Genomic DNA, 24,698 nt, shown 5'->3' with positions numbered 1-24,698 from the left:
GCAGTATTCAGAGCGGTGCACTCTGGGCAGCTATCCCACACAGCACCTCTTTCTCTTCTGCCGCTAAGACTTGTGGGAAGGCGGAGGGGGTCGCGGGGCATCTTGGGTCCAGTCCCAATGCCACGTGATGCATTGCTTCACATCCCAGCAATCCCTGTGCTTCCGTCTATATTTGGCACCATCTTTCAACGCTTTGTGTACTGCGCGCCCTTCCTCTTCGGGCTGCAGGAATGGATCCCGAACTGTTGACCAGTCTGCTGCTCACTTTAACGAATACGTCATGAGTGGCAGTGGAATTATTCCTTAAACTACAAAGGCAAGAGGAGTGAGACATTGATCTCTCCATGCATAGTAGCTACGACACGAGATTGCTCATGGCATTCATGGAGGTGCTGATCATCATGGAACGCTGTTTTTGGGCTCGGGAAACAAGCACTGAGTGTGGGATCACATTGTCATGCACGTCTGGGATGACAAGCAGTGGCTGCAAAAATTTCGGATAAGGAAAGCCACACTCATGGGACTGTGTGACGAGCTCACCCCAGCCCTATGCACAAGAACATGAGAATGAGAGTGGCCCTGATGTTGGAGAAGCACGTGGCGCTGGCTACTCCAGACTGCTACCGATCAGTTGCTAATCAGTTTGGAGTGGGAAAGTCTACCATTGGACTCATGTTGACGGAAGTGTGCAGGGCCATTAATCACATCCTGTTCTGAATGACCTGACTCTGGGCAACACGTGTGACAGTGTGGATGGCACTACACAAATGGGCTTCCCTAGCTGCGGAGGGGCAATACATGGCACGCATATTCCAATTCTGGCTCCAGACCACCTAGCCACCGAGTATAATAATCGCAAGGGATATTTCTCAATGGTTCTCCAGGCGCTTGTGGATCACCATGAGCGTTTCACAGACATTAACGCAGGGTGGTCTGGAAAGGTGCATGACGCACGCATCTTTTGGAATACTGGCCTGTTCAAGAAGCTGCAAACAAGGACTTTCTTCCCGGACAGGAAGATCACCGTAGGGGGAAGTCGAAATGCCCATTGTGATCCTGGGAGACCCCGTCTACCCTTTAATGCCGTGGCTTATGAAGCCATACACAAGTCAACTTGACAGCAGCAAGCAGCAGTTCAACGACAGGCTGAGCAAGTGCAGAATGACTGATGAGTGTGCTTTTGGCTGTTTAAAGGCCCACTGGCGCTGCTTCTATGGGAAGCTAGACATGGCCAATGACTATATTCCTATGCTTATAGCCGCGTGCTAGACACTCCATATTTGTGAAGGGAAGGATGAAGCTTCACTCAGATCTGGACCTCAGAGGCTCAGCACCTGGAGGCTGAGTGCAAACAGCCAGAGACCAGGGCTATTAGAGGGGCACAGAGCAGGGCCATAAGGATCAGGGATGCTTTGAGGCAGCAATTTGAAGCTGAAAGCCACTAATATTTGTTGCTATGCTCGGGCATGCAGTGTTTGTAATGCTAGGAGGTGATTGGTGCCGACAACGCAGTAAGTGGGTTTAACATAATTGTATGTTGGTTTGCAGGGCTCTTTTTGCTTTCAGTTAATATAATGAAGATTGCTTTCAAACCAACACAATTCTTTTATTAAAAGACAACAACCCGAAGAGAGAGTCAAATGAAAAACCATCAGCAGTGAGGGGGATGGGGGAAAGGAAGATCCCAGAAGGAGGAGGGGTCCCGGGACGGCTAAGGATTTGTGTATGTCCAGGGATCATATCCAACCTTCTCTTTTGGAGTACAATGCAGTGGGTACTGTACTTCAGCAGGGCCAAACTGCAGAGGGATGGCTGTTGTGAGTAGTGGGAGTCCACAGTGCTGGACTGTGAGGGGACGGAGGAGTGGAATGCTGCGGGTAGAGACTGGAGCCAGGAGGTTGATAAGAGTGTGTTGGCGGTGTCTGGGGGGCACATGGGAAAGAGTTTTGCGACAGTGGCTGCAGGGGAGGGCAGGTGCGGAGCTGCTCCGTTTGAAGAGCTTGTATCATCTGGAGCGTGTCTGCTTGGCGCCCCATAACCTTTAAGAGACGCTCCGTGGCTTCATTCTGGTGTGCTGTGTTCTCCTTTTGGTCCCTCTTCTCGCTGTCCTGCCACTCCTTCAAATCCTGTTTCTCAGCAGCTGAGGGCATCATAACCTCACGCAGAAAGTCCTCCTTAGTTCTTCTTGGCCGCTGTCTAATTCTGCGCAGCCGTTCGGCCGCAGATAACAAAGAGGGAGGCTGGGCTCCCAAGATCATCTCTGTGAAGTTTAAATGCAACATTTTACAGCAGCACTATTGTTTGCAACATAGAAAACACTGATTCATTGATTTAAAACACAGCCACTATTCACACACCTGTCACTAACAGGCTGACCCCAGGCAAACACACATGAGCCACAAGACCCCCAAAATGGTGAGTAGCTGCAGGGGCAGGGGAAATCACTCTTCCCAGACCCTGATGTACACTGGGCACGTGGCTCTTGGGGAGAGCCAGCACTGTAGGGGGAGCCTGATAATCATTCCTGTCTCCACATTTTCCACAGGATGTGATCATTATGGAAGATATCTCACTGCTGAGGGTGAGCAGGGAATCAAGGGAGGGTCTTCTCCAGGCCTGCGGCTTCCGCCTTGGCACCTATGCGGCCCACCTCTGTGCAGCAATGATTCCTCCCCCCCATGATGGCACAGTGGTGCAGGAAAGTTACTGTTAATGGGGCAAGAAACAAAGCAGCTCTGCCAAAGAACTTGCGGCAGTGGATTGCCCAGTATCTCCACGAGAGTTTCCTGGAGATCTCTGAGGGAGATTCCCAAGAATTGAGGGAGTCAATCAATGGCCTGTTCTGCCACTCAGACTAGACATGCGGTGGGAGACAAGCCTGCTTTCTGCAACCCTCCTGTCCCCAACAACTTGCTTCAGCAATTCCCAAAATCAGATCCACTTACCAGGGGCCTCCCCTCCTTTTCGCACCTTGCCAATCTCCAACAGCTGAGACTGGCTAGTCTCCTCCGGGGTAGAAAAGAGCTCCTGGCTGCATGCATCTCTGGTCTCCAAGTCATCCTCTACCTCTGGGTTCCCCTCCCCGTTCACATCCTCGTCCCAGATTTCCTCTTCCTGGCTCGGTCCACTCTCAACTGGCACGCGAGCCACCAAAGTATCCACAGTGGTCTTCACATTGGAGGTGGAGTCACCTCCAAGTATCGTGTCCAGCTCTTTGCAGAACCAGCAGCTCATGGGCGCAGCACCAGAGCAGCAGTTTGCCTCATGCGCCTTGTGGCAGGCGTTTCACAGCTCCTTCACTTTGACCCTGCACTGCAATGTATCCCGGTCATGCCCCCTTTCAGTCATACATCATGAAATCTGTCCATAGGTATCCTAATTCCTACGGCTGGAGCGCAGCTGGGACTGCACAGCCTTCTCTCCCCACATGCTGAGGAGGTCCAGTAGCTCGGCATTGCTCCAAGCAGGGGATCGCCTGGTGCATGGAGCAGGTATGGTCACCTGGAAAGATGCACTGAGACCACTGCATGGATTACCGAGCAAACAGGAAGGGGAGTTTCAAATTTCCAAAAGCATTTACAGGGTGGGGATGATGGTTGGTCACCTGAGGGCAGGGCTGTAGAATTCAAACCAATGACCAGAGAGGTGAGAACAGGCATTATGGGACACCTCCCAGAGACCAATCGCAGCGCTGTAATCGCCACGGTGTCTACACTGACACCGCAGCACTGTAGCTCCAGTGCAGAAACTATACGCCTCTCGTTAGGGTGGTTTTTTTAAAGCACTGCAACTTGACAGTGTGTACACCTCGGGAGTTACAGTGCAGAAAGCGGCTTTACTGCGCAGAAACTTGCCAGTGTAGAAAGGTCCTAAGGCTTTTGATACTGTCTTGCACAACCTTCTCATAAACAAACTAAGGAAATACAACCTATATGGAGCTACTATCAGGTGGGTGCATAACTGGTTGAAAAACTGTTCCTAGAGAGTAGTTATCAGTGAGCTGGAAGGGCATATCAAGTGGGGACCACAGGGATCAGTTCTGGGTCCAGTTCTATTCAATATCTTCATCAATGATTTAGATAATGGCATAGAGAGTACACTTATAAAATTTATGGACAATACCAAGCTGGGAATGATTGCGAGTACTTTGGAGGATAGGATTAAAATTCAAAATGATCTGGACAAACTGGAGAAATGGTCTGAAGTAAAAGAATGAAATTCAATAAGGACAAATGCAAAGTACTCTGCTTAGGAAGGAACAATCAGCTGCACACAGATAAAATGGGAAATGACTGCCTAGGAAGGAGTACTGCGGAAAGGGATCTGGGAGTGATAGTGGATCACAAGCTAAATATGAGTGAACAGTCATCCCTGTCAGGGATGGTCAAGATAATACTTAGTCCCGCCATGAGTGCAGGGGACTGGAATAGATGATCTCTCGAGGTCTCTTCCAGTCCTACGATTCTATGTTTCCAGACATGTTATTTGACTTTTCCATCGTGGATCACCATGATTTGAGTCTTAACAGAACTTGGCATTCTTTTAACCAGTATTACGAAAATACTTTGCAAATCTATAGCATGTTTCATCAAAGCACTTCATGAAAGGTCTGGCTAAATCTACCTCAACAAATGTGATGCACATCCATACATAATCAAAGCGTTGCCATCTTGTTCCAAATCACTTCTCATACTTTGCATCTTTTTCTCATTGCCTGTCAGGTAGCTCTTAACACAATGACAGATCCTTTGCTAATATTGTGGCTTCTCTTTCCAGTGTAGTTCCCAGTGCCAGGTACTTCCCAGTTTTCTTACTGCTTCCAGTATCAATCACTGGTCCAGAAACCACAGTTAGATATCACTGGATCATTGCACATATTAATACTAGCTGACTGAAGTAATGTAACTGCTTTTCCATGTAATCTGTTGAGTGCTTCCACCTTTAAACCATTAGTAACTGCATCTAACTATTCACCTGCTGTCTGCTTTTGACTGGTGCTTAGTAGTCTGGCCTTAGGAAGATGATCATTGCTTGAAAAACTGGATGCTCAACAAGAGAAAAGGGAATTTTACAGCCACAAAAAAAAAAAAGGCTGTAATTTTTATGTCTACATTTTGTTTCAATTCTGGAGTTGCTTTTGTTACACACACATTCATTTGTGGTTGAAAAACTGACATTTCCTCCTCGTTGTCTTTGGCTGACCTGGATGCGGTTTTCTTTTGACGTTCTTGGCAATGGCAAGTACCTTCATCCTCAGTCTGATTCTAGTGCTCACATACGTCTAGCCAGAGTCAGTGATTCTGGTGTCTCTTTGCTCTTTTCTCAGCATTTTGCAACATGTTTCCTCGTATAGTCTGCCTTCCCACTTACTTTTTCTTTGCAACTTCTGCATCTAAGATTCTCTTTGCCATCTTCATGAACTTTCTCAAAATAGCCATGAATTGGATCAAATGGTCATTCACATTTGCTCACATTGAAATATTTTGACTTGAGACACTGAGTTCAGTTGCAGCAGTTGCAACTCCAGCCAATCAGATCAAGAGCCGGAGAATTAGACTAGACTGTTTGGCAGTTTACCTCAAACAGAAACAAACTTCTGAATCTGGGAATTCCCCTTCTTTCTTTGCTAAACAAATGTAATTTGCATTGCTGAACAAAGAAGGGGAATTCCCCAGGTCAGAAGTTTCAGTTTCTGTTTGAGGTAGCCACGGCAACAGCATATAGCTTCTATTTTTTGTTTTAATTTTAATTAAAGGAAATAAAATAAAAGGATCATATTACTGCAAAACTAATATCAAATTGCTAAATATTTGTCACTAATTTTCATTAGTCTATTTTAATAATAATTTTATTCTTTCCACTTTCCTGGTTCAAACCAGTATTTACCAGCACCCTAAACTAAACTAGTTTTTCCTGGGAAATTGCCAACCCTGACTGAAAGTATTAGTATATAAGCTACATTATGACTTAATTGACAGCAGAGACTTGCTGGGATAAATCTCATGACTGGAATATTGCTATAGGGGGTACAGCTTGTTCAGGAAGGACAGGCAGGGAAAAAAGAAAGATGGTGTTGCATTATACACCAAAAAAATATACATTTGTGCTGAAGTCCAAAAGAAGGCAATAGACAGACCAGTTGGAAGTCTCTGGGTAAAGAAAAAGAAAAAAGGGGAGGAGAAAGAGACAGGGTGATGTCAGGAAGAAGAGGTGGATGAGGCATTTCTAGAACAAATAACAAATACCCAAAACACAAGACCTGGTAGTAATTTGGGACTTTACCTATCCAGGCATCTGTTGGAAACACACACACATTTCATTTCAAGAACTTATTGGGGACAACTTTTTGTTTCAGAAAGTGGAGCAAGTAACCAGGGGGACAGCCTTTTGAGACTTGATTCTGATCAACAGGGTGGAATTGGTTGTGAATCTGAAGGTGGAAGGCAATTTGGGTTAAAATGAACATGAAATGATAGATTTCATTATTCTAAGGAAAGGAAAGAGTAAAAACAACAGAATAAGGACAACGGACTTCAAAAAGCACACTAAAACTCAGAGCTGGTACGTGTGACATTATACTCCATACTCTTTATGAAAATATCCTTATGATATGAATGACATAACTGAGACATACTTTATGCAAGATGGCTCATGTGAGATATCATTGGAAAGGTTATGATTTACTGAATGTGATTATCCAATTTGTATGCCTGTATCATTTCTTTATCTGAAGCTAGTAATATTGACTATCTATATTTCAACTATGTTACTTTGGGTGATGCCCCCGCTAACACTTCAGGTACAACAATGAAAAAGCCCGACAGTGCTGATGGCCCATCAGCAAGAGACAATAGACTGTAAAAGAGCTTAGTCTTCTTGTGAACATGGTCAACTTGTGAAGAATGGCTACAGGGATCCTACAGAGGCATGTGACCATGTCACTTGATACTGGAACCCATCTTGAATTCTGTACTTTTCCACGAGAAGCTGTTGGGGGGGATGGGGAAGGTCAAACTAGAAACAAAGGACTCCCACCTTATGCAAATCCTATTTAAGGGTGGGGAGTGAGGTAATCCAGGTTGTCAGTTCTCCCCTGCTGCCCCACCCAAGATGACTGCTGGAAACAACTAAGACTGAACTGGAGGAAAGAAATGGACCCATGCTGGAAGCGTATCTGGCCTGTAAAGAAGATCATTAGAACCACAGTTAGGGTGAGGAGTTACATGTAACCAGTTTCTTTAGTGTATTAAGCTTAGTTTGCGTGCTCTGTTTTATTTTCTTACTAATCTGCCTTGTTCTGTCTGCTACCTCCTTAACTACTTAAATACACCTGTTATAGTTAATACATTTATTTTTGGTTTACAACAGAACCCAGTTTATGTGATTTCTAATGGGGGGGAGGAAGGGGAGAGAAGTTGTGCATACCCTCCTCCACATTGAGGGAAGAGGCAAATTTCATATAATTTTGGGTTTGTATTCCAAGGCGGGGTAGACATCTGGGTGCTGTGGCAAGCCCCTTAAGATGAGCCTTCTCAGAGCAGATCTCTGTCTCTCTGTGCAGCTGGGCATGGCCCTGCCTGTGTGCTTGGCTGTTAAAGGCTGGGGAGCCAAGCCCAGCAAGACCAGGTAAAAGGGGGCCCAGGCTGGCAGAACAGTCTGCCTCAGTGGCGTCCCAGCACACCAGGTGACATCCCAGGGGGTCCAACCTGTCATAGTAAGGTCCTATAGGAAGAAAATCTAAGGGATAAAGGAGTTCAAGGAAGTTTCACTATGAAGGCACAACTGCAAACTATCCCAATGTGAAGGAAAGATAGGAAGAATAGTAAGAAGCCAATATGGCTCCATTAGGAGCTCTCTAATTACCTTAAAATCAAAAGGGAACAGAAATTGCTAAGGAGGAGTACAAAAGAATAGCGCAAGCATGTAGGGACAAAATCAGAAAGGCTAAGGCAAAAAATGAGTTACACCTAGCAAGGGTCATATAAGACAATAAGAAGAGGTTCTTTAAATACACTAGCAGCAACGGAAAGACGAAGGAAAGCATAGACCCTCTACTTAAGAAGGCTGAGGTGCTTAATGCCTATTTTGCTTCAGTCTTCACTAAAAAGGTTAATGGTGACTAGATACACAATTATCATCATCAAAAAAGAGGAAGGAACACACAAGCCAAAATAGGGCAAGAACAGATTAAAGAATGCCATCTAACATTGGCAGGGCCTGATGAAATTCATCCTAGGGTACTTAAGGAACCAACTGAAGCAATCTCAGAACCATTAGCTACTATCTTCAAGAACTCTTGTTGGAGGACAGGTGAGATCCAGAGTACTGGAGCAGAGCAAACATAGTACCTATATTTAAAAAGGGGAACAAAGAGCACCCAGGGATTATAACTCAGTCAGCATAACTTCAACCCAGTCTCCTGCACATATGTGGACCTTGCTTTCCATGCCCTCCAACACCTTGCACTCATTTCTATACCCCTTTATCTTCCCCAGAATTCTCCATCACCTCCACAGTCCCCTGCACAAACCCCCTCATACGTCTTCCAGATCCTTGCACACACAACACTCGTGTCTTAGTACCCCTACATAACTCTTCCCTGCTTTCCACTTGCCATTCTATGTCGTTGATGCTCCCTTTCTCCCCATACTCGTTCCAGGTACACCCCCATGCCACTCTGTCCTAAATTCTCAGCCCTGTCCTACCTCTCACCTCTGGCTCAGCTCAGCAACCACAGCAGCAGTCCCTGAAGCCAGGATGAGGTCAGTCTACTTTTTAAAATATTGCTCTATATACACTTTAAAATAACTATTTCAGTGAAATGCTCCCCCTACAATCCCCTCCCCCCCCAAAATCTATTTCTATCGAACTATATCTCTATCGGCATTTGTCAACAACGTGGACAAAAATCAAAATGAATTTGATGTAGCCCAAACCATCTTGAAAATAAAAAATTTCTAACTACTTTTGTGTGGGATGCAAGTGAATGTCAGGAAAATTATTTTTAACATTTCTGAATTCTACTAAGATTACAATAAAAGCTTGAGATGAGATACAGCATTTAAAAGTTTTAGAGACATTGGTTTCTTTTTGCACTCTTTGGGAGAAAAGATTTAAAGTCAGATTTATAGTGAGAAGTTAGTTTCAAGTCTAGGGAGGCTACCACCATTCCATAAGAAGTCATCCTGCACTGTAGCATGTAGTTCATAAAACTTCATATTTACCCTCTTCTCATCTGTGCCACTGTAGATTCTGAAAGCTGCTCTGGGCAGTTGCTCTTTTAAAAACAGAAATATCTGCCCACAACCCCTGTAAGTGTTAATAAGCCTTTATGGTAAAATAATGATATCATAAAAGCCAGCTCAAAGGATGCCTGCAGACTTAAATCTGTTGGTTGCATTGGGTAAATACTAATAGCCATACAAGCAGCCTTTCAGACCTAGATTTCACAAAACACATGCTTAACCTTTAAGTATGTGAGCAGCCCCACAGAAATCAATAGGGCTGTGCACATGCTTAAAGTTACACACGTGCTTAAGAACTCTGCTAAATGTAGCAGGCCCAAGATTTTTATTCTAAGAATGGCTGCATTCTATTGTTCCCTCTAATGGTTTATAGCAGCACGTGAGGGTAGCACATACTATAGTTTAAGACAGTGGCTCTCAACCTTTCCAGACTACTGTACCCTTTTCAAGAGTCTGATTTGTCTTGCATGCCCCAAATTTCACCTCACTTAATTACTTGCTTACAAAATCAGACATAAAAATACAAAAAAAAAAAAGTGTCATAGCACATTGTTACTGAAAAATTGCTGACTTTCTCATTTTACCATATAATTATAAAATAAATCAATTGGAATATAAATATTGTACTTACATTTCAGTATATAGTATATAGAGCAGTATAAACAAGTCATTGTGTGTATGAAATTTCAGTTTGTACTGACTTCACTAGTGCTTTTTATGTAGCCTGTTGTAAAACGAGGCAAATATCCAGATGAGTTGATGTGCCCTCGGGAGTACACAGAAGTCTTCCCGAGGTACACGTACCCCTGGCTGAGAACATCCATTCTAATTCACTTATTTCTGTTATTCGTTACTTAATAAATCTAATTCTTTTCAGGTTGAAATTTTCCAAGCTTTCCCTCAGCTTGGAGATGATTTTTTTGAGGATTTGGAGCAAATATTTATTCACCCACAATTAAGCACTTATGCATCTATAAACACACACTTTTCCCTATGCTGCAATCAGAAATGTTGTACCGGGATATGAGTGTGTTAATGCACTTCTTAGTTAGAGATGATCTCATAAAAAGGCTATATTTAGCAATCTGAAATCAGAGTGTGCTGCCTGATCTTGCTAATCTCTATCCAAGATACACGCAGTCACCTACATTAGATAACCATTACACACAATCATCAGCGTAGCAAAAGCAATTAAAAGAGACCCAAACATGAAGAACTTAAAAGTCTGACATAGAACTCAGCGCAGGACTATTGTTTTAATCTGTTTCTGTCCCATCCCGTAACACACACTCCCATCCGCACTGTTTGTTGAATTTTTATCTCCCTATTATGGCAGCTGGTTCTCAGAGACCTGCTGGATCCCAGTCCCACTGCAGGGCTCTAGTCTGACACAGTTAGGAATTCTAAACTGTAGCTAAGAAATATGCCCACTGAAAAGAAGTTAAAGATGGAAGGGACCTGGAATTTATTCAAGAGAGTTCCCAGTTACCTGCATTGATTTGATGGAAACAGACTTTTTTGTCTATGCTGTTGGAGGCTATTATAATGTGAAGTTATTTTGTGTAGAATATACATTACGCACCTGGTTTTTGCCAGTGTATCCTGGACGCTCATAAAAAGTGCAATAAAACCTTACTTTCAGGGAAAAAAAGCTAGAAATGGAAATGACAGATTAGGTCATCCAGTCCCTTCCACCCAACAACCCAAGGGCCAGCGTAAGAGCATTTTATGCCCCTTGTGCAGAATACTCAGAGTGAAGCCAAGTCCTGAGTGGTACGTGCATGGTCTCTCCCATTAGTAGGGCCCTACCATATTCACGGCCATGAAAAATGCATCACGGACCATGAAATCTGGTCTCCACCCTGAAATCTGGTCTTTTGTGTGCTTTTTACCCTATAGTATACAGATTTCATGGGGGAGACCAGTGTTTCTCCCGAAAAGGGAGTTGCAGGGGAATCTCAAGGTTATTCTAGGAGGGATCACGGTATTGCCACCCTTATTTCTGTGCTGCCTCCAGAGCTGGGCAGCCAGAAAGTGGCATATGATGGCCAGGTGCCCAGCTCTGAAGGCAGCGCCCTGCCAGCAGCAGTAAGGGTGGCAATATCATACCATGCAGCCTTACTTCTGTGCTGCTGTCTTCAGAGCTGGGTGGCCAGAGAGTGGCGGCTGCTGACTGAGGGCCCAGCTCTGCAGGCAGCAATGCAGAAGTAAGGGTGGCGATACCATACCATGCTACTCTTACTTCTGCGCTGCTGCTGGCAGTGGGCTCTGCCTTCAGAGCTGGCTTCCCAGACAGAAGCCACTGCTCTCCAGCTGCCCAGCTCTGAAGGCAGCGCCACTGCCAGCAGCAGCACAAGGGTAAGGGTAGCAATACTGCAACCCACCCCACAATAACCTTGTGACCCCCAACAACTCCTTTTTGGGGCGGGGTCCTACAATTACAACTCCATAAAATTTCAAATTGAAATAACTGAAATCACGAAATTCACAAATTTTTAAATCCTATAAGTGTGAAATTGACCAAAATGGACCGTGAATTAGAGATGCCATAACAGCAGTTGTCCACTCAGAGAAACTACGGATGTAGATTTTGTCATCAGTTTCTCATGTTGTTATTAATATAGCTAAAAGCCATCACTAAATCACACTTGATTTAAGATAAATGGCTGGCAGTTTTAAGATCTACATTTATCAAACTTTTGGGGGTAAAAAAATATTTGACAGCTTGTAGCACTTTCCCAAATACCTTAACAGGGTGGAGAAATTAATGGTGTGGAAACAAGAATACCAGTAACAAAATGGTTTTTTTTAAGTCTTTCCAGCACCATTTTAATTGCTATATTAAATACCCATTTGAGAACAGTAGTTGATGCAGCAGTGGACTAGACTGACAGAGCTAAAGAGAAGGGAAAGCTGCTGAATAGGCAATATACTCACAGGAGTTGTGTCTACGACGGAAACCTTTGGACTGATTCAAGGATTCCAAATGTCGGTCCATGTAGCTCTTAGAGCACTGCTGCTGTTGTGGGGAGATGACAACTTCCTGGTTTTTCATGTCCGTTCTCCTTGGGATAACCTGTGGGGCACTGCTGGTAGGCTTCTTTAGCAATTTGCCAGTGCCGTTTTGATTGGTACCCACTTGGCACCCAACGCCAGGGATGCCTAGTTCAGTATGCTGCAGGTCCCCACTTTGTTTGCTGTCCCCAGGACCTGGGATCTGCAGAATCTTTAGCTCAGTAATATCACCTGCCCTAAACACAGGAAAGAGAACAAAACAAAGTGGGATTCAACATTGGCGCCCAGCTCTACAGAAATCAAGCCCATAGTATGTTAGAGTCTGCAGAAGCATAAGAATGACATTTTTCTCTTAATTCACTGGAACCCAAGGAAAAAAAACCCATTAACATGGATTACAATGCCTATTAGGAACATACACACTTAAAGACTATATTTCTCAGACAATACATCTGACTCTTCTGGTCCTGGAAAGAAGTGAACCCCAAATACCTCTTTATCCCACTGGCTCTGTACCTAGTCAGAAGTGGGGGGAGCCATGGTTGGGTAGAAATCTGCTTGAGTTAATAGAGTCTAGAAGAATATAGGTGCTATGACTAATCTTATTTTTCAGGTGACTTCCCTTTACCATAGTCTGTTTCTATTGAGAGCAATCCCTAAAACAATGAAACTCAGAGAGATGGCACTTAAAAGCTCCTTTGAAGGTCATGAAAACTACAATGTAGTATTGGAAATAATCCACACTTTCATATAATAAAGGAGTTGGGTGCAAGCTGTTAACTAGTCACTCTGGAAAGAGTGGCTATAAGATATGGTCTTTGTCTTTAGATTTATGAAGAATAATCAAACTTCAGAATGAATCTATTGTACTGGGATATAAAAGTAATGTTGTTACCAAGACTGAGTATGTTATGGACTTCGATACCTTTACCAGCATTACATGGATTCTTCCTTCTCTATTCTCCCCACACCTCCCACTCTGAGTTTCAACTCTCTAAGGCCTGGTCTACACTGGGGGGTGGTAAATCGATCTAAGTTACGCAACTTCAACTATGTGTATAACATAGCTGAAGTCCACATACTTAGATCTACTTACCATGGTGTCTTCACTGTGGTAAGTCGATGGCTGACGCTCTCCTGTCGACTGCGCCTGCCTGGTGGAGTACCGGAGTCAATGGAAGAGCGCTCAGTGGTCGATTTATCACGTCTAAACTAGACACGATTAATCGACTCCCGCTGGATCGATCACTGCCTGTTGATCCAGCGGGTAATGTAGACAAGCCCTAAGCAAGAGAGACTGCCTAAGGTTGCTATTTAATCTTTGTTTAGTAATAAAATAGTTAAATCTGAGTATTTGTGGAAATCATTTAAATCTGTGTATTAACTTTGCCAATTTGCACTGATAATAGAAAAAAATCTTTGGTTACTAATTTTTACTCTTCTCCAATAACATAACAGGGGAGCTTGGGGCAGAGGTAGAGGGCAGGTAATTTAGTAGAACAGCAGCAATACTTCCTACACAGCAGTAGGCTTGTTAGTTTTGGATGCTGTTGGTATGTCTCTCCAAGGCCTATCTGCACCAATTGGCTTGCGAATTATAAAACAAGATTATTGTGCCAATGAGAAGAGAATTCTTGCCAGACAGATATCAAGAGCTATCTAGATGGAGGAAAAGAAAGAACATGGCAGAAGATAAGACAGATCTGAAGATAAACATGCAGTTGGAGCCATAAAACAGATTTATTTGGGGCAAGGATCTAATTTAAATGATTAACAGCTCCACTTTCACTTCAGTTGTGCTTTAGTAAACACAAACATTAAACTTGCCATTGGCAAAAATTCCAGAGTCTGCCAAATGTCTCATCTAACTGTAAGCTGGAGGACAGGTAATACACAGTGACCCTGTGCAGACAGCCATTTTCTTTGCTCCTACCAATGTGTTCCAATTGTGATCTACATCTGTGTCACATTGTAACCCAGACAACAAAAAGCCCAAAGACAGCATCTCTTGCTTTCTGTATAGGTCCTACCAAAAGTAATAGAGGCACTTTTCAACCAAGGATAAGCAGTAATGAGTTTTGAAGCAAAATGCCCCAACTTCAGCCATATGTAAAGTTTGCCTGGAAGAAACAGACAGAGGAGACACTTACCTGAAGGTGACCTCTGGCACAAGGCACTTGACCCCATTATGGAAAGGCCGCGTAAGGGAGATGGTCTGACTGATCTGATCCACAGCCGACACTCGTCCCTGATAGACTCCCAGGCTGTCTCCACAGTTAATGGACACAATGCTTCCAAGCCAGTCTGTAGCCATATTTCTGACACGTGATCACTATAAAATGAAGACACGATTGGCTGGGGGAAAAAAAAACAACAAAAAAACAGGAGACTGACAAACCTAATTAGCATCAGCTATATCCCCCCATGTCATGGTCCTAGACCACATCTAGGCCCTTACTTTGGTGGTTTGTCTTTTCATAGTGGGAAAGGGATAATACCCATATATACTTTAAGATCCTATTTAGATTGTAAGATCCTTTGACAGAGACCATGCCTGTAGGCTTGTCTGTAAAGTACCTAGCAGAGTTTTGTTGCGACACAAGTAATACTGGATAAAACTTAGTCTCTCACAACCAGATTCCATATAATGCTGTAATCTAAAAAAAACACCAGTAATTTTCTGTAATGCATTCCAACCCTAACTACTTTTTCTGGGGTGTTCTGGTTAAATTACAGTTCAAGTATCTAGATCTGCCAGCCTACATTTTCCCTGGAGCTTCAGTCACATATCTCTGTCGTAGCTTCCCATTCTAAACACTTGTGTAGTGATAGTGGAACAGAAAGATGGAGCTATAGCTATATAGGGTAAAATCCTGACCTCACTGAAGCCAGGATTTCACCCATAAAATACTATTATCAATCCCACAATTAGCTAACTGATAAGTTTTAACATAAAACAAAGTTCAAAAGTGACTAGTAAGTTACTTTGTTTGATAGTAACTGCATATACACCTCTACCCCGCTATAATGCCACCTGATATAACACAAATTTGGATATAACGCAGTAAAGCAGCACTCCGGGTGGGGGGGGAGGAGGGAGGGCTGCACGCTCCCGCAGATCAAATCAAATTCGATATAACGCAGTTTCACCTATAATGCCGTAAGATTTTTTGGCTCCCAAGGACAGCAATATATCAAGGTAGAGGTGTATTTCAAAGGGTAAACAGTCTCATAAATACATATGGTGTGTTTATTTAAATACTCAATCCACCAGTCCCCCCCCTCAATTCTTAACTCTAGAGTCTCAGGGAAGTGCAACTTTCAATCAACACACTGAAGTGACTGTGCATGCCTTTCCATGTGTGGAGATGTGAGACCCCTAACCTCTGGCTGAGTTACTGAAGTCCTCAAATAACTATTTAAAGACTTCAAGTAACAGAATCTGCCATTTACACTAGTTTAAACCTGCAAAGTGACCCGCCTCATGCTGCAGAGGCAACCCCCCCAGGGCTTCTGCCAATCTGACCTGAGGGAAGATTACTTCCCGACCCTGGACCTTGAGCATCTGGGCAAGACCCGCCAGCCAGACACCTGAGAAAGAATTCTCTGAAGTAATTTAGAGCCCTCCCTATCTAGCACCCCATCACTGGCCATTGGAGATATTTGCTGCTAGCAGTCACAGATCAATTACATGCCATTGTAGGCAGTCCCATCACACCATCCTCTCCCCCTTCCCCCCCATAAACTTATCAAGCTCAGTCTAGAAGCAAGTTAAGTTTTTTGCCCCCACTGCTCTCCTTGGAAGGCTGTCCCAAAACTTCACTCCTCTGATCATTAGAAACCTTCATCTAATTTCAAGCCTAAACTTGTTGATGGCCAGTTTATATCCATTTGTTCTTGTGTCCACACTGGTGCTTATAATTCCTTTCCCTCCTGCAGATTTGACAAAATGCAAAGAAGGTACCTGTCATAAACAGATAGTAAGGGTTAAGGTCTCTTTTACCTTAAAAGGGGCGGGGGGGGGGGGGTAGAGGTATTCAGTTTCTAACAAGGTATTGTTAGAAGGAGTTTTTTCCAGCTGGGCTAAGTTGGAGGTAATAGGTTTTTCTAACAAGGCTTGTTAGAAAGGACCCCTGCTGAGAGATCATTAGCAGTTTGCCAGAAACAAGTTACAAAACCAGATTTTCTGGTTCTCCCTCAGCGAACAACCAGCTACACATTTGCAAATGAAAAGTTTTGTTTTCTTTTTAGTCAGTCGGTGATAGAAAGGGTTAGGAATTTGTAACTCAAGCAACTGAACCAAGCAACACAGTTCACTGACTGCAGAGGGGTGTGGCCAGCACCAGAAAGCACACAGACATGAGTACCAGTGAAACAGTTGACAAACTCCAACTGGCCAGGCTGCAAGCAGAAGAAAAGGAGAAAGAACATCAAAGGCAGATGGAGCTACTTAAGGCAGAAATGGCCAGGGAAGAAGCTGCCCACAAGAGAGAGATGGAGAAACAACAAGCCAAAGAGGCTGACCACAAGAGAGAGAGGGAGAAGCAAGAGGCCGAACACAGGAGAAAAATAGAAATAAAAGACAAAGAACTGGAATTAGAAAAGGCTAAGCAGAATGTTCCAGACAACCCTAACAACCCTTCTCCAGGCACTGTTCCCCATCCCAAGAAATTTCCCACCTACATGTCAGGTGATGACACGGAGGCCTTCTTGGAAAATTTTGAAAGGACCTGCCAAGGGTACAGCATCCCTGAAGCCCAGTACATGATAGAGCTGAGGCCACTGCTCAGTGGACCCTTAGCAGAGGTGGCAGCTGAAATGCCTAAGGAAAACATGAACAATTATAAACTGTTTCAAACAAAGGCCAGAATCAGGATGGGGCTAACACCTGAACATGCCCGTCGGCGGTTCAGAGCCCTGAAGTGGAAACCAGATATGTCATTCCCCAGACACGCCTACTACATTAGGAAGAATTGGAATGCCTGGATGTCAGAACTAAAGATTCAGTCTCTAGAAGACCTGGCCCACCTGATGCAAATGGAACAGTTCTTAGATGGTGTTCCTGAGGAAATAGAACGGTACATCCTAAATAAAAAGCCCAAAGATGTAACAGAGGCAGGGGAAATTGGAGGCAAATGGATGGACCTAGCAGAAAAGAAAAAAGCTACTATCAAAGGGAGCGAATATAACAAGGGACAAGCTGACAATAAATCCTACCACCGGGGGCCACCCAAGACCCCAGCTACAACTCAAGGAAAGCCTCAAACCACCTACAGTCCCACCTCACCAGCCTCCAGCAACCCACCTCGGCCCAGTGACCCGTCAGCTGGACGATGTTTTAAATGTAATGAACTGGGACATATAAAGGCCAACTGCCCAAGAACCCCAATCGAGTACAGTCCCTTACACCATCATCACGCCAAGGATCCCCAGGCCCAGATATCTCTCAAATACCCCCGAAGCACAGGGAAACCTTGAGAGTGGGCGGGAAGAAGATTACCGCGTGGAGAGACACTGGGGCACACGTGTCAGTTATCCACCGGTCCTTAGTGGACCCAAAATTCATCAACCCAGAGGTCAAAATCACAATTTCTCCATTCATATCAAGATCTGTAACCTTACCTACAGCTGAATTGCCTGTCCAGTACAAGGGCTGGTCAGGAAAGTGGACTTTTGCTGTCTATGACAATTATTCCATCCCCATGCTACTGGGGGAGGACTTGGCCAACCATGTGGAGCTGGCCAAGAGGGGGGGAGTAGTCACCCGCAGCCAGGCCAAACAAGCTTCCACTCCCATCCCTGTTCCTGAGCCGTCCACCAGGGCCCCATCTGTGTTACCAGAGACCCAGACTGAGGTGGAGGAACCGGATCCCATGCCAACAACTACCACAGCCATAGTACTTCCAGTCCCAGAACCGGAACTGGAAGAACAACCAGCGACAGAACCATTGCCAGCACTGATGCCAGCGCTTGCAAACCCGTCTCCAACCCCATCGCCAGAGGGCGCCAGCGGGCCTGAACTGGCAGAAGCAGCAGACAACCCTATCCAAGAGGCTCAGCCAGGGCCTGAAATATCACCTAGTGCACCAGCGGAGAGCGGTTCACAGTCAACGGAAACAACCTCATCACCTACATCGCTTCCAGAGGGACCAGAGCAGGAAGCCGATGACAGCCTTAAGAAAGCTTGGGCGGCGGCACGGAGCAACCCACCGCCTCTCAACTCGTCTAACCGAAACCGGTTTGTTGAAGAACAAGGACTTTTATATAAGGAGATTCTTTCTAGTGGACACCAGGAAGGCTGGCATCCTCAAAAACAGTTGGTAGTTCCAACTAAGTACCGGGAAAAGCTCTTAAGCTTGGCCCATGATCATCCCAGTGGTCATTCTGGGGTGAACAGAACCAAAGACAGGTTGGGGAAGTCCTTCCAAGGATGTTGCCAAGTATGTCCAGTCAAATGGTTAAAAAGTGTTCTTGAATGTCAAATATCTTGTTGTTTACATACTTAGTAGTATATGTAACGGTGCATGTGTTTTATTAATCTGTTTATTTTTAAAGTTCTAGGAAGAAATCATCGCCAGTGTGGTTCCCCCACTGTCTGCGATTTGGGGGGCGTGTCATAAACAGATAGTAAGGGTTAAGGTCTCTTTTACCTGTAAAGGGTTAACAAGCTCAGTAACCTGAGGAACACCTGACCAGAGGACCAATCAAGGGACAAGATAATTTCAAATCTCTGTGGAGGGAAGGCTTTGTCTGTGTCCTTTGTTTGGATTGCTGTTCTCTCTTTGGATTTAAGAGAGGCCAGACATATTCTTCAAGTTCTCCAAGGTTTCCTGAAGTATTTTCTTCTATTCAGTATAGTGAGTATTAGAAGGCGGTTTAGTCTTATAATTGATTTCTACATTTGCAATTGTATGTTTGCTGAAGAAATATCTTTATTTCTGTTTGCTGTTACTTTGATTATTCTGAGAAAGGGGAGCGGGGGAAGCCTCTCCAGGTTTATAAGTTAGACCCTGTATTTTTGCATCCTGGTGATACAGAGATAGAAAAAAAAGTACACTTTCTTTAATAAAATCTTTTCTTTTTAGAACTTGATTTCTTCCCTTGTTTGGATTTTCAGGGGAAGGGGAGGGGAAAAAGTGAATCCCTCTTTGTTTGATTCAAGGAGTTTGAATCAAGGTATCTCTCCCAAGGACAAGGGGAGGGGGAAGGAGGTGGGGGGGAATGGATTATTTCCCTTTGTGTTAAGATCCAAGGAAGTTGGGATCTGTGTTCCCCAGGGAAAGTTTGGGGGAACAGGGAGTGTACTAGACACTGGAATTTCTAGTTGGTGGCAGCTTTACCAGATCTAAACTAGGATTTTAGTTTAGAGGAGCCTATGCAGGTCCCCATCTTGTGAACGCTAAAGTTCAAAGTGGGGAATAAACCTATGACAATACCAATGTGAGATTTCTAAAGATAGCTACAGTACTCGACCCAAGGTTTAAGAATCTGAAGTGCTTTCTAAAATCTGAGAGGGATGAGGTGTCTTTCAGAAGTCTTAAAAGAGCAACACTCCAAAGAGGAAACTACAGAACCCGAAACAACAAAAAAGAAAATCAACCTTCTGCTGGTGGAATCTGACTCAGATGATGGAAAATGAACATGCATCGATCTGCACTGCTTTGGATTTTTATCGAGCAGAACCCATTATCAGCATGGACGCATGTCCTCTGGGATGGTAGTTGAAGCATGAAGGGACATATGAATCTTTAGTGCATTTGGCATGTAAATATCTTGGAATGTTGGCTACAGCAGTTCCATGCGAACACCTGTTCTCATTTTCAGGTGAAATTGTGAACAAGAAGCGGGCAGTATTATCTCCTTCAAATGTAAACAAACTCGTTTATCTGAGCGATTGGCTGAACAAGAAATAGGACTGAGTGGATTTCTAGGCTCTAAAGTTTTACATTGTTTTATTTTTGAATGCAGGGTTGTTGGTTTTTTTACATAATTCTACATTTGTAAGTTGCACTTTCATGATAAAGAGATTGCACTACAGTACTTGTATTAGGTTAATTGAAAAACTATTTCTTTTTTTACGGTGCAAATATCTGTAATAATATAAAGTGAGCACTGTACACTGTATTCTGTTATAACTGAAATCAGTATATTTGAAAATGTGGAAAAAATCCAAAAGTTTAAATAAATGGTATTCTGTTATTGTTTAACAGTGCAATTAATCATGAATAATTTTTTAATTGCTTGACAGCCCTAATTTTTATTAATGATCATGGAGCAAAATATGGGCGTGCGATAATAAAATGTACAGGTGACACACAGTTGGGAGGTATTGCCAATACAGAGGAGGACCAGAATATCATACAAGAAGACCTGGATGACCTTGAAAACTGGAGTACAGATGCTCCCTGGGTTATACAAGATCCAACTTACACAAATCCGCACTTACAAAAAAAGTTCCGTAAGCTAGAAATAGGAGGTGGGTGGGTTTTTTTTGCGTAATGGTCAGAGATACATTTCCGACTTATGCAAAATTTGAGTTAGGCAAGGCATTCCAGAATGCTTGCATAAGTCGGGGAGTGTCTGTAATAGAAATAGGATGAAACTGAATAGTCCAAAGTGCATCCAAAATATTTAATAAATTTCAATGGGTATTCTATTGTTTAACAGTGCAATTAAAACTGCGATTAATCGTGATTAATTTTTTGAGTTAATTGCGTGAGTTAACTCCAATTAATCGACAGCCCTAATAAAAATGTTAAATAAGAATGGCCCCAAGACCAATCCTTGAGAAACTCCACTAATAACCTCCCTCCAGCATGACAGTTCACCTTTCAGCATGACCCATTGTAGCCTCCTCTTTAACCAGTTACTTATCCATCTTTCAATTGTCATATTAATCCCCACATTCTTTAATTTAACTAAATTTCTCAAGTGGAACTGTATCAAATGCCTTGCTGAAATCCAGATAGATTTTTTTAAACAAAGGAAATGCAGTATGTTATCTTCTCAAAGAAGGAGATCAGGCTGGTCTGGCATATTAGTTTACTTAATGTTTATACAGTGCTTTGAGCTGGCAAAAAATGTTAGGAGATTAGTACATAAACATTTGAAATGCTAAATTATTACATGGGTGGAAAAAAATCAATAATCTTTGCTGTGCACTTTGAGCTACAAACACCTCAGAAGAAAAGGAGCCACTAAGAGCATGTCTACACTGCATGTGGGAGCAACACTCACAGCCCAGGTCTACAAACTAGTACTTGCGGGGCGCATACTATCACTCTAGTATTTGATGTGTAGACGTTGCAGCTCGGGCTCTGACTCTTGGGGCATGTGCTTGCCACAATGTCAAAGCAATGTCTACACAGCTATTTTTAGCTAGCACAAGTCTGTGGACCCTGGCTGGGAGGCTTGCTCCCAGATACAGTGTAGACATGCACCAAAGCCACTCGCTGCCCTGTCTATACTTGGAAGCTGAATTGTTGCTGCAAATGATTTTAGGCAAATAACCCTCTTTGAACTGGGACTGAAAACAGTTTAAATGCTAGGATCAAATTTCAAGCCTCAATCAGCTTTCAAAAATAAATCTGAAAGTGTTTTTTTGTGGTCTAAACTAGCACTAAGGCAGTTTCCAATACCTGTTCAGGGAGACCCATCGAAAAGTTATTTTCAGCAACAGCTCATTTTCCCATTATAAGTAGGGCTCAAGTGTCTACTCCACTGGTTTTCAAACTTTTTTTCTGGTGACCCAGTTGAAGAAAATTGTTAATGCCTGCGACCCAACAGAGCTGGGGATGAGGGGCTTGGGAGGGGCTCAGGGCTGGGGCACAGGGTTGGGGCACGAAGGTGAGGGCTGTGGGGTGGGGCCAGGAATGAGTGGCTCAGTGTGTGGGAGGGGGCTCTGGGCTGGGGTGTGAGAGGGGTCAGGGCTCTGGGTGGGGGTGCAGGCTCTGGAGCGGGGCCAGGGATGAAGGGTTTGGGGTGCAGGAATGGGGTCTGTGGGGGGGCTCAGGGCTGGGGCATGAGCACGGGCTTACCTTGGGCAGCTCCCGGTCGGCGGCACAGAGCGGGTACTAAGGCAGGCTTCCTGCCTGTCCTGGCACCACAGACTGTGCTGTGCCCCAGAAGCAGACAACAGCAGGACTGGCTCCGCGCGGCTCTTGCCTGTAGGCACTGACCCCACCACAGCTCCCATTGGCTGGTTCCCGGCCACTGGGAGTGCAGAGCTGGTGCTCGGGGCAGGGGCAGTGCACGGAGCCCCGTGGCCCCCCTGCCTAGGAGCCAGACCTGCTGCTGGCTGCTTCTGGGGCACAGCACAGTGTCAGAACAGGTGGGAACTAGCCTGCCTTAGCCAAGCAGCACTGGCGATGGGACTTTTAACGGCCCAGGCTGCAGTGCTGACCAGAGTCGCTACGACCCAGTGGCTTCCATTCTGCAACCCAGTACCGGGTTGTGACCTGCAGTTTGAAAACCACTAGTCTACTCCCTCCCCCTTATTTTAGAACAAGAATACTTGGAAGTCTAATCTTATAGGAACTGCAATACTGGATCAATCTCTAAATCCATCTGGTATAATATCCTGTCTCTGACAGTGATCTGTACCAGATGCTACAGAAGGTGTAAGAACTGCACAGTAGGTAGATGGGGAATAACCTATCCCCCACATAAAGATCAAGATGAGACCTAGTAGACAGGCACTGGCATAAACACTGAAGCATGCAGTTTAATATGCCTTCCAAAATTCATGGTAATTAGTTAGCATAATTCTGGATATTCCTAATATCTATAAATAGCCAATCCCTTTTTGAACCTTGTTACACTCTTGGCCTCATCCAAAGCTCACATCCAAATGTCCTGCCTTTTTCCCAAAGATGTACAAAAGGCAACTTGTGCCAGTGTAGACACAATCTTGTGGTCATCAAGGGAACACACAGTTAATCCTAACATTCAGGAGAACAGCCTAACAGATGAAACAGCAAAGTTTCTATTTATTATTCTTATTGTGGTAATGCCAAGTGCATCCAATCAGGAGCAGGACTTCATTGCACAAGCCACTATACAAGTGCATAGCAAGACACAAACTCTTCTCCAGTTTGCTTACAAAGGTTAAAGAACAGTGCTTCTCATTAATGGAGATGGTTTGCTTTCAGGTTACCTCATTATGTATGTCTTGTGAGTATGGAGGACTAGGATCCCATGGATGGATGCTCACTTACATCTTCATCCAGGAGGAGATAGAGTGATAAACTCAGGCCTCTCTTGAAAGCAAAACAATGCACCCAGGCCCGCATCTATGATCACTCAAGCTGGGAGGTTTCAAAGGGCCACGGGGAAATAAAGGAGCCTTGGGGGCTCATCAAAAACAGGAAAAGGGATTCAAATCCCCCCGGGAGAAGCAGCTCTGGGGCTGTTGAGGCTAAAGCGAGGGGAGGCAGAACAGCTGCCCCGCTGAAATGCACCAGGTTATCGGGCTCCTTGTCAGGGAGAAGAGCCACGAGGAGAACGAATTGAAGAAGGGGGCTTGTCCCCCTGGACATGGAAGAGAGGAAACACCCCCGTGGGGGAGGGGAACTGCACAGAAGTGGGGGCCCCCTCCCCCATGCATCTCAGTGGGGCCCCTCCCACGGACCGCCCCTGCTGGAGCCCCAGCTCCTCCCCCGGAGCCCTCCCCTCTCCTTGCCGAGATGGCGGCGCGGCTGGTGCCCTAGAGGTCGAGGCCGTGTCCGCCCCGCGCTGCCCACCCCTGAGGGACAGGGGAACCGCCCCCACCTGAGTCCCGCGTCCCGCTCTCCGCCTCTCTCGGAGCTACTCTGCACACCGACCCCGACGCACGCCGGAAACGCCGCCTGCACGGCGCTGTGCGTCTGCCGTCACTTCCGCCTCCGCTTGGGGTGGGGGTGGAATCGCCTCGCCCACCTCCCGGTGGTAGAGCCCTGCCGTTTGGCCTCAGCGCCAGGGTGACGCTCTACCCACCCCCAGGAGCATAGACAAGTCGACCTCCCACCAGCGCCGCGCAAACTGAGTCCGCCTAACTGGCTATGCGCCTGCGCAGAGCGCCCTTCGGCTTGACCGTGTGTAAACCCTCTCGACGCGTGCCGATGGTGCGCATGCTCCTTGTGCCTGCTGCCGGGGAAGCGTTGTGTGCGCCCTGAGAGCCCCTTTTCCAGGGCGGGGCAGTGGGGTCCCGGAGCAGAGCTCAAGGAGCTTTCAGACCCCCCGGGCAGGGATTTCCCTACATCCTCCACCCCCGAATTTCCCCAACCGCCCCTCCCCCCGTTTTGTGAACTAGTTCCATGCAGTGTTGCCAATTTAATGATTGTTTGGAAATTTGAATTGAAATTGAAACATTAATACACACTTTAAAAGCATATACAGTGCATGATAAAATACGTATATCTGAAAAAGTATAGTAGATTTGAAAGGTATTACCATAGACTA

The 24,698-nt window shown here is 44.9% G+C and overlaps 1 protein-coding gene across 3 annotated transcripts in view; it reads right to left on the bottom strand.

Moving 5' to 3' along the window:
- The window catches only part of EDC3 (enhancer of mRNA decapping 3), a 61,906-nt gene extending 37,689 nt beyond the window's left edge, over positions 1 to 24,217 (bottom strand). Inside the window, exons 1-3 of one of the 3 annotated variants that reach the window (XM_039491183.1) lie at positions 24,030 to 24,217; positions 14,411 to 14,615; positions 12,183 to 12,496 (exon numbers count right to left, since the gene is read on the bottom strand). In XM_039491183.1, coding sequence (XP_039347117.1) covers positions 12,183 to 12,496; positions 14,411 to 14,574 — 478 coding nt within the window. In that variant the 5' untranslated portion in view covers positions 14,575 to 14,615; positions 24,030 to 24,217. Of the gene's footprint in view, positions 1 to 12,182; positions 12,497 to 14,410; positions 14,616 to 23,415; positions 23,864 to 24,029 lie in introns of those variants that run through there. The other 2 variants (XM_039491184.1, XM_039491185.1) reach the window with 2 other exon arrangements.
- Positions 24,218 to 24,698: the final 481 nt, after the last annotated feature.

The sequence above is a fragment of the Mauremys reevesii genome, linkage group 10 (assembly GCF_016161935.1).
Source record: "Mauremys reevesii isolate NIE-2019 linkage group 10, ASM1616193v1, whole genome shotgun sequence".
In the NCBI taxonomy this organism is placed as follows: domain Eukaryota; kingdom Metazoa; phylum Chordata; order Testudines; family Geoemydidae; genus Mauremys; species Mauremys reevesii.
The sequence above is the reverse complement of the archived record's forward strand: the minus strand, read 5'-3'. Positions and strand labels throughout refer to the sequence as shown.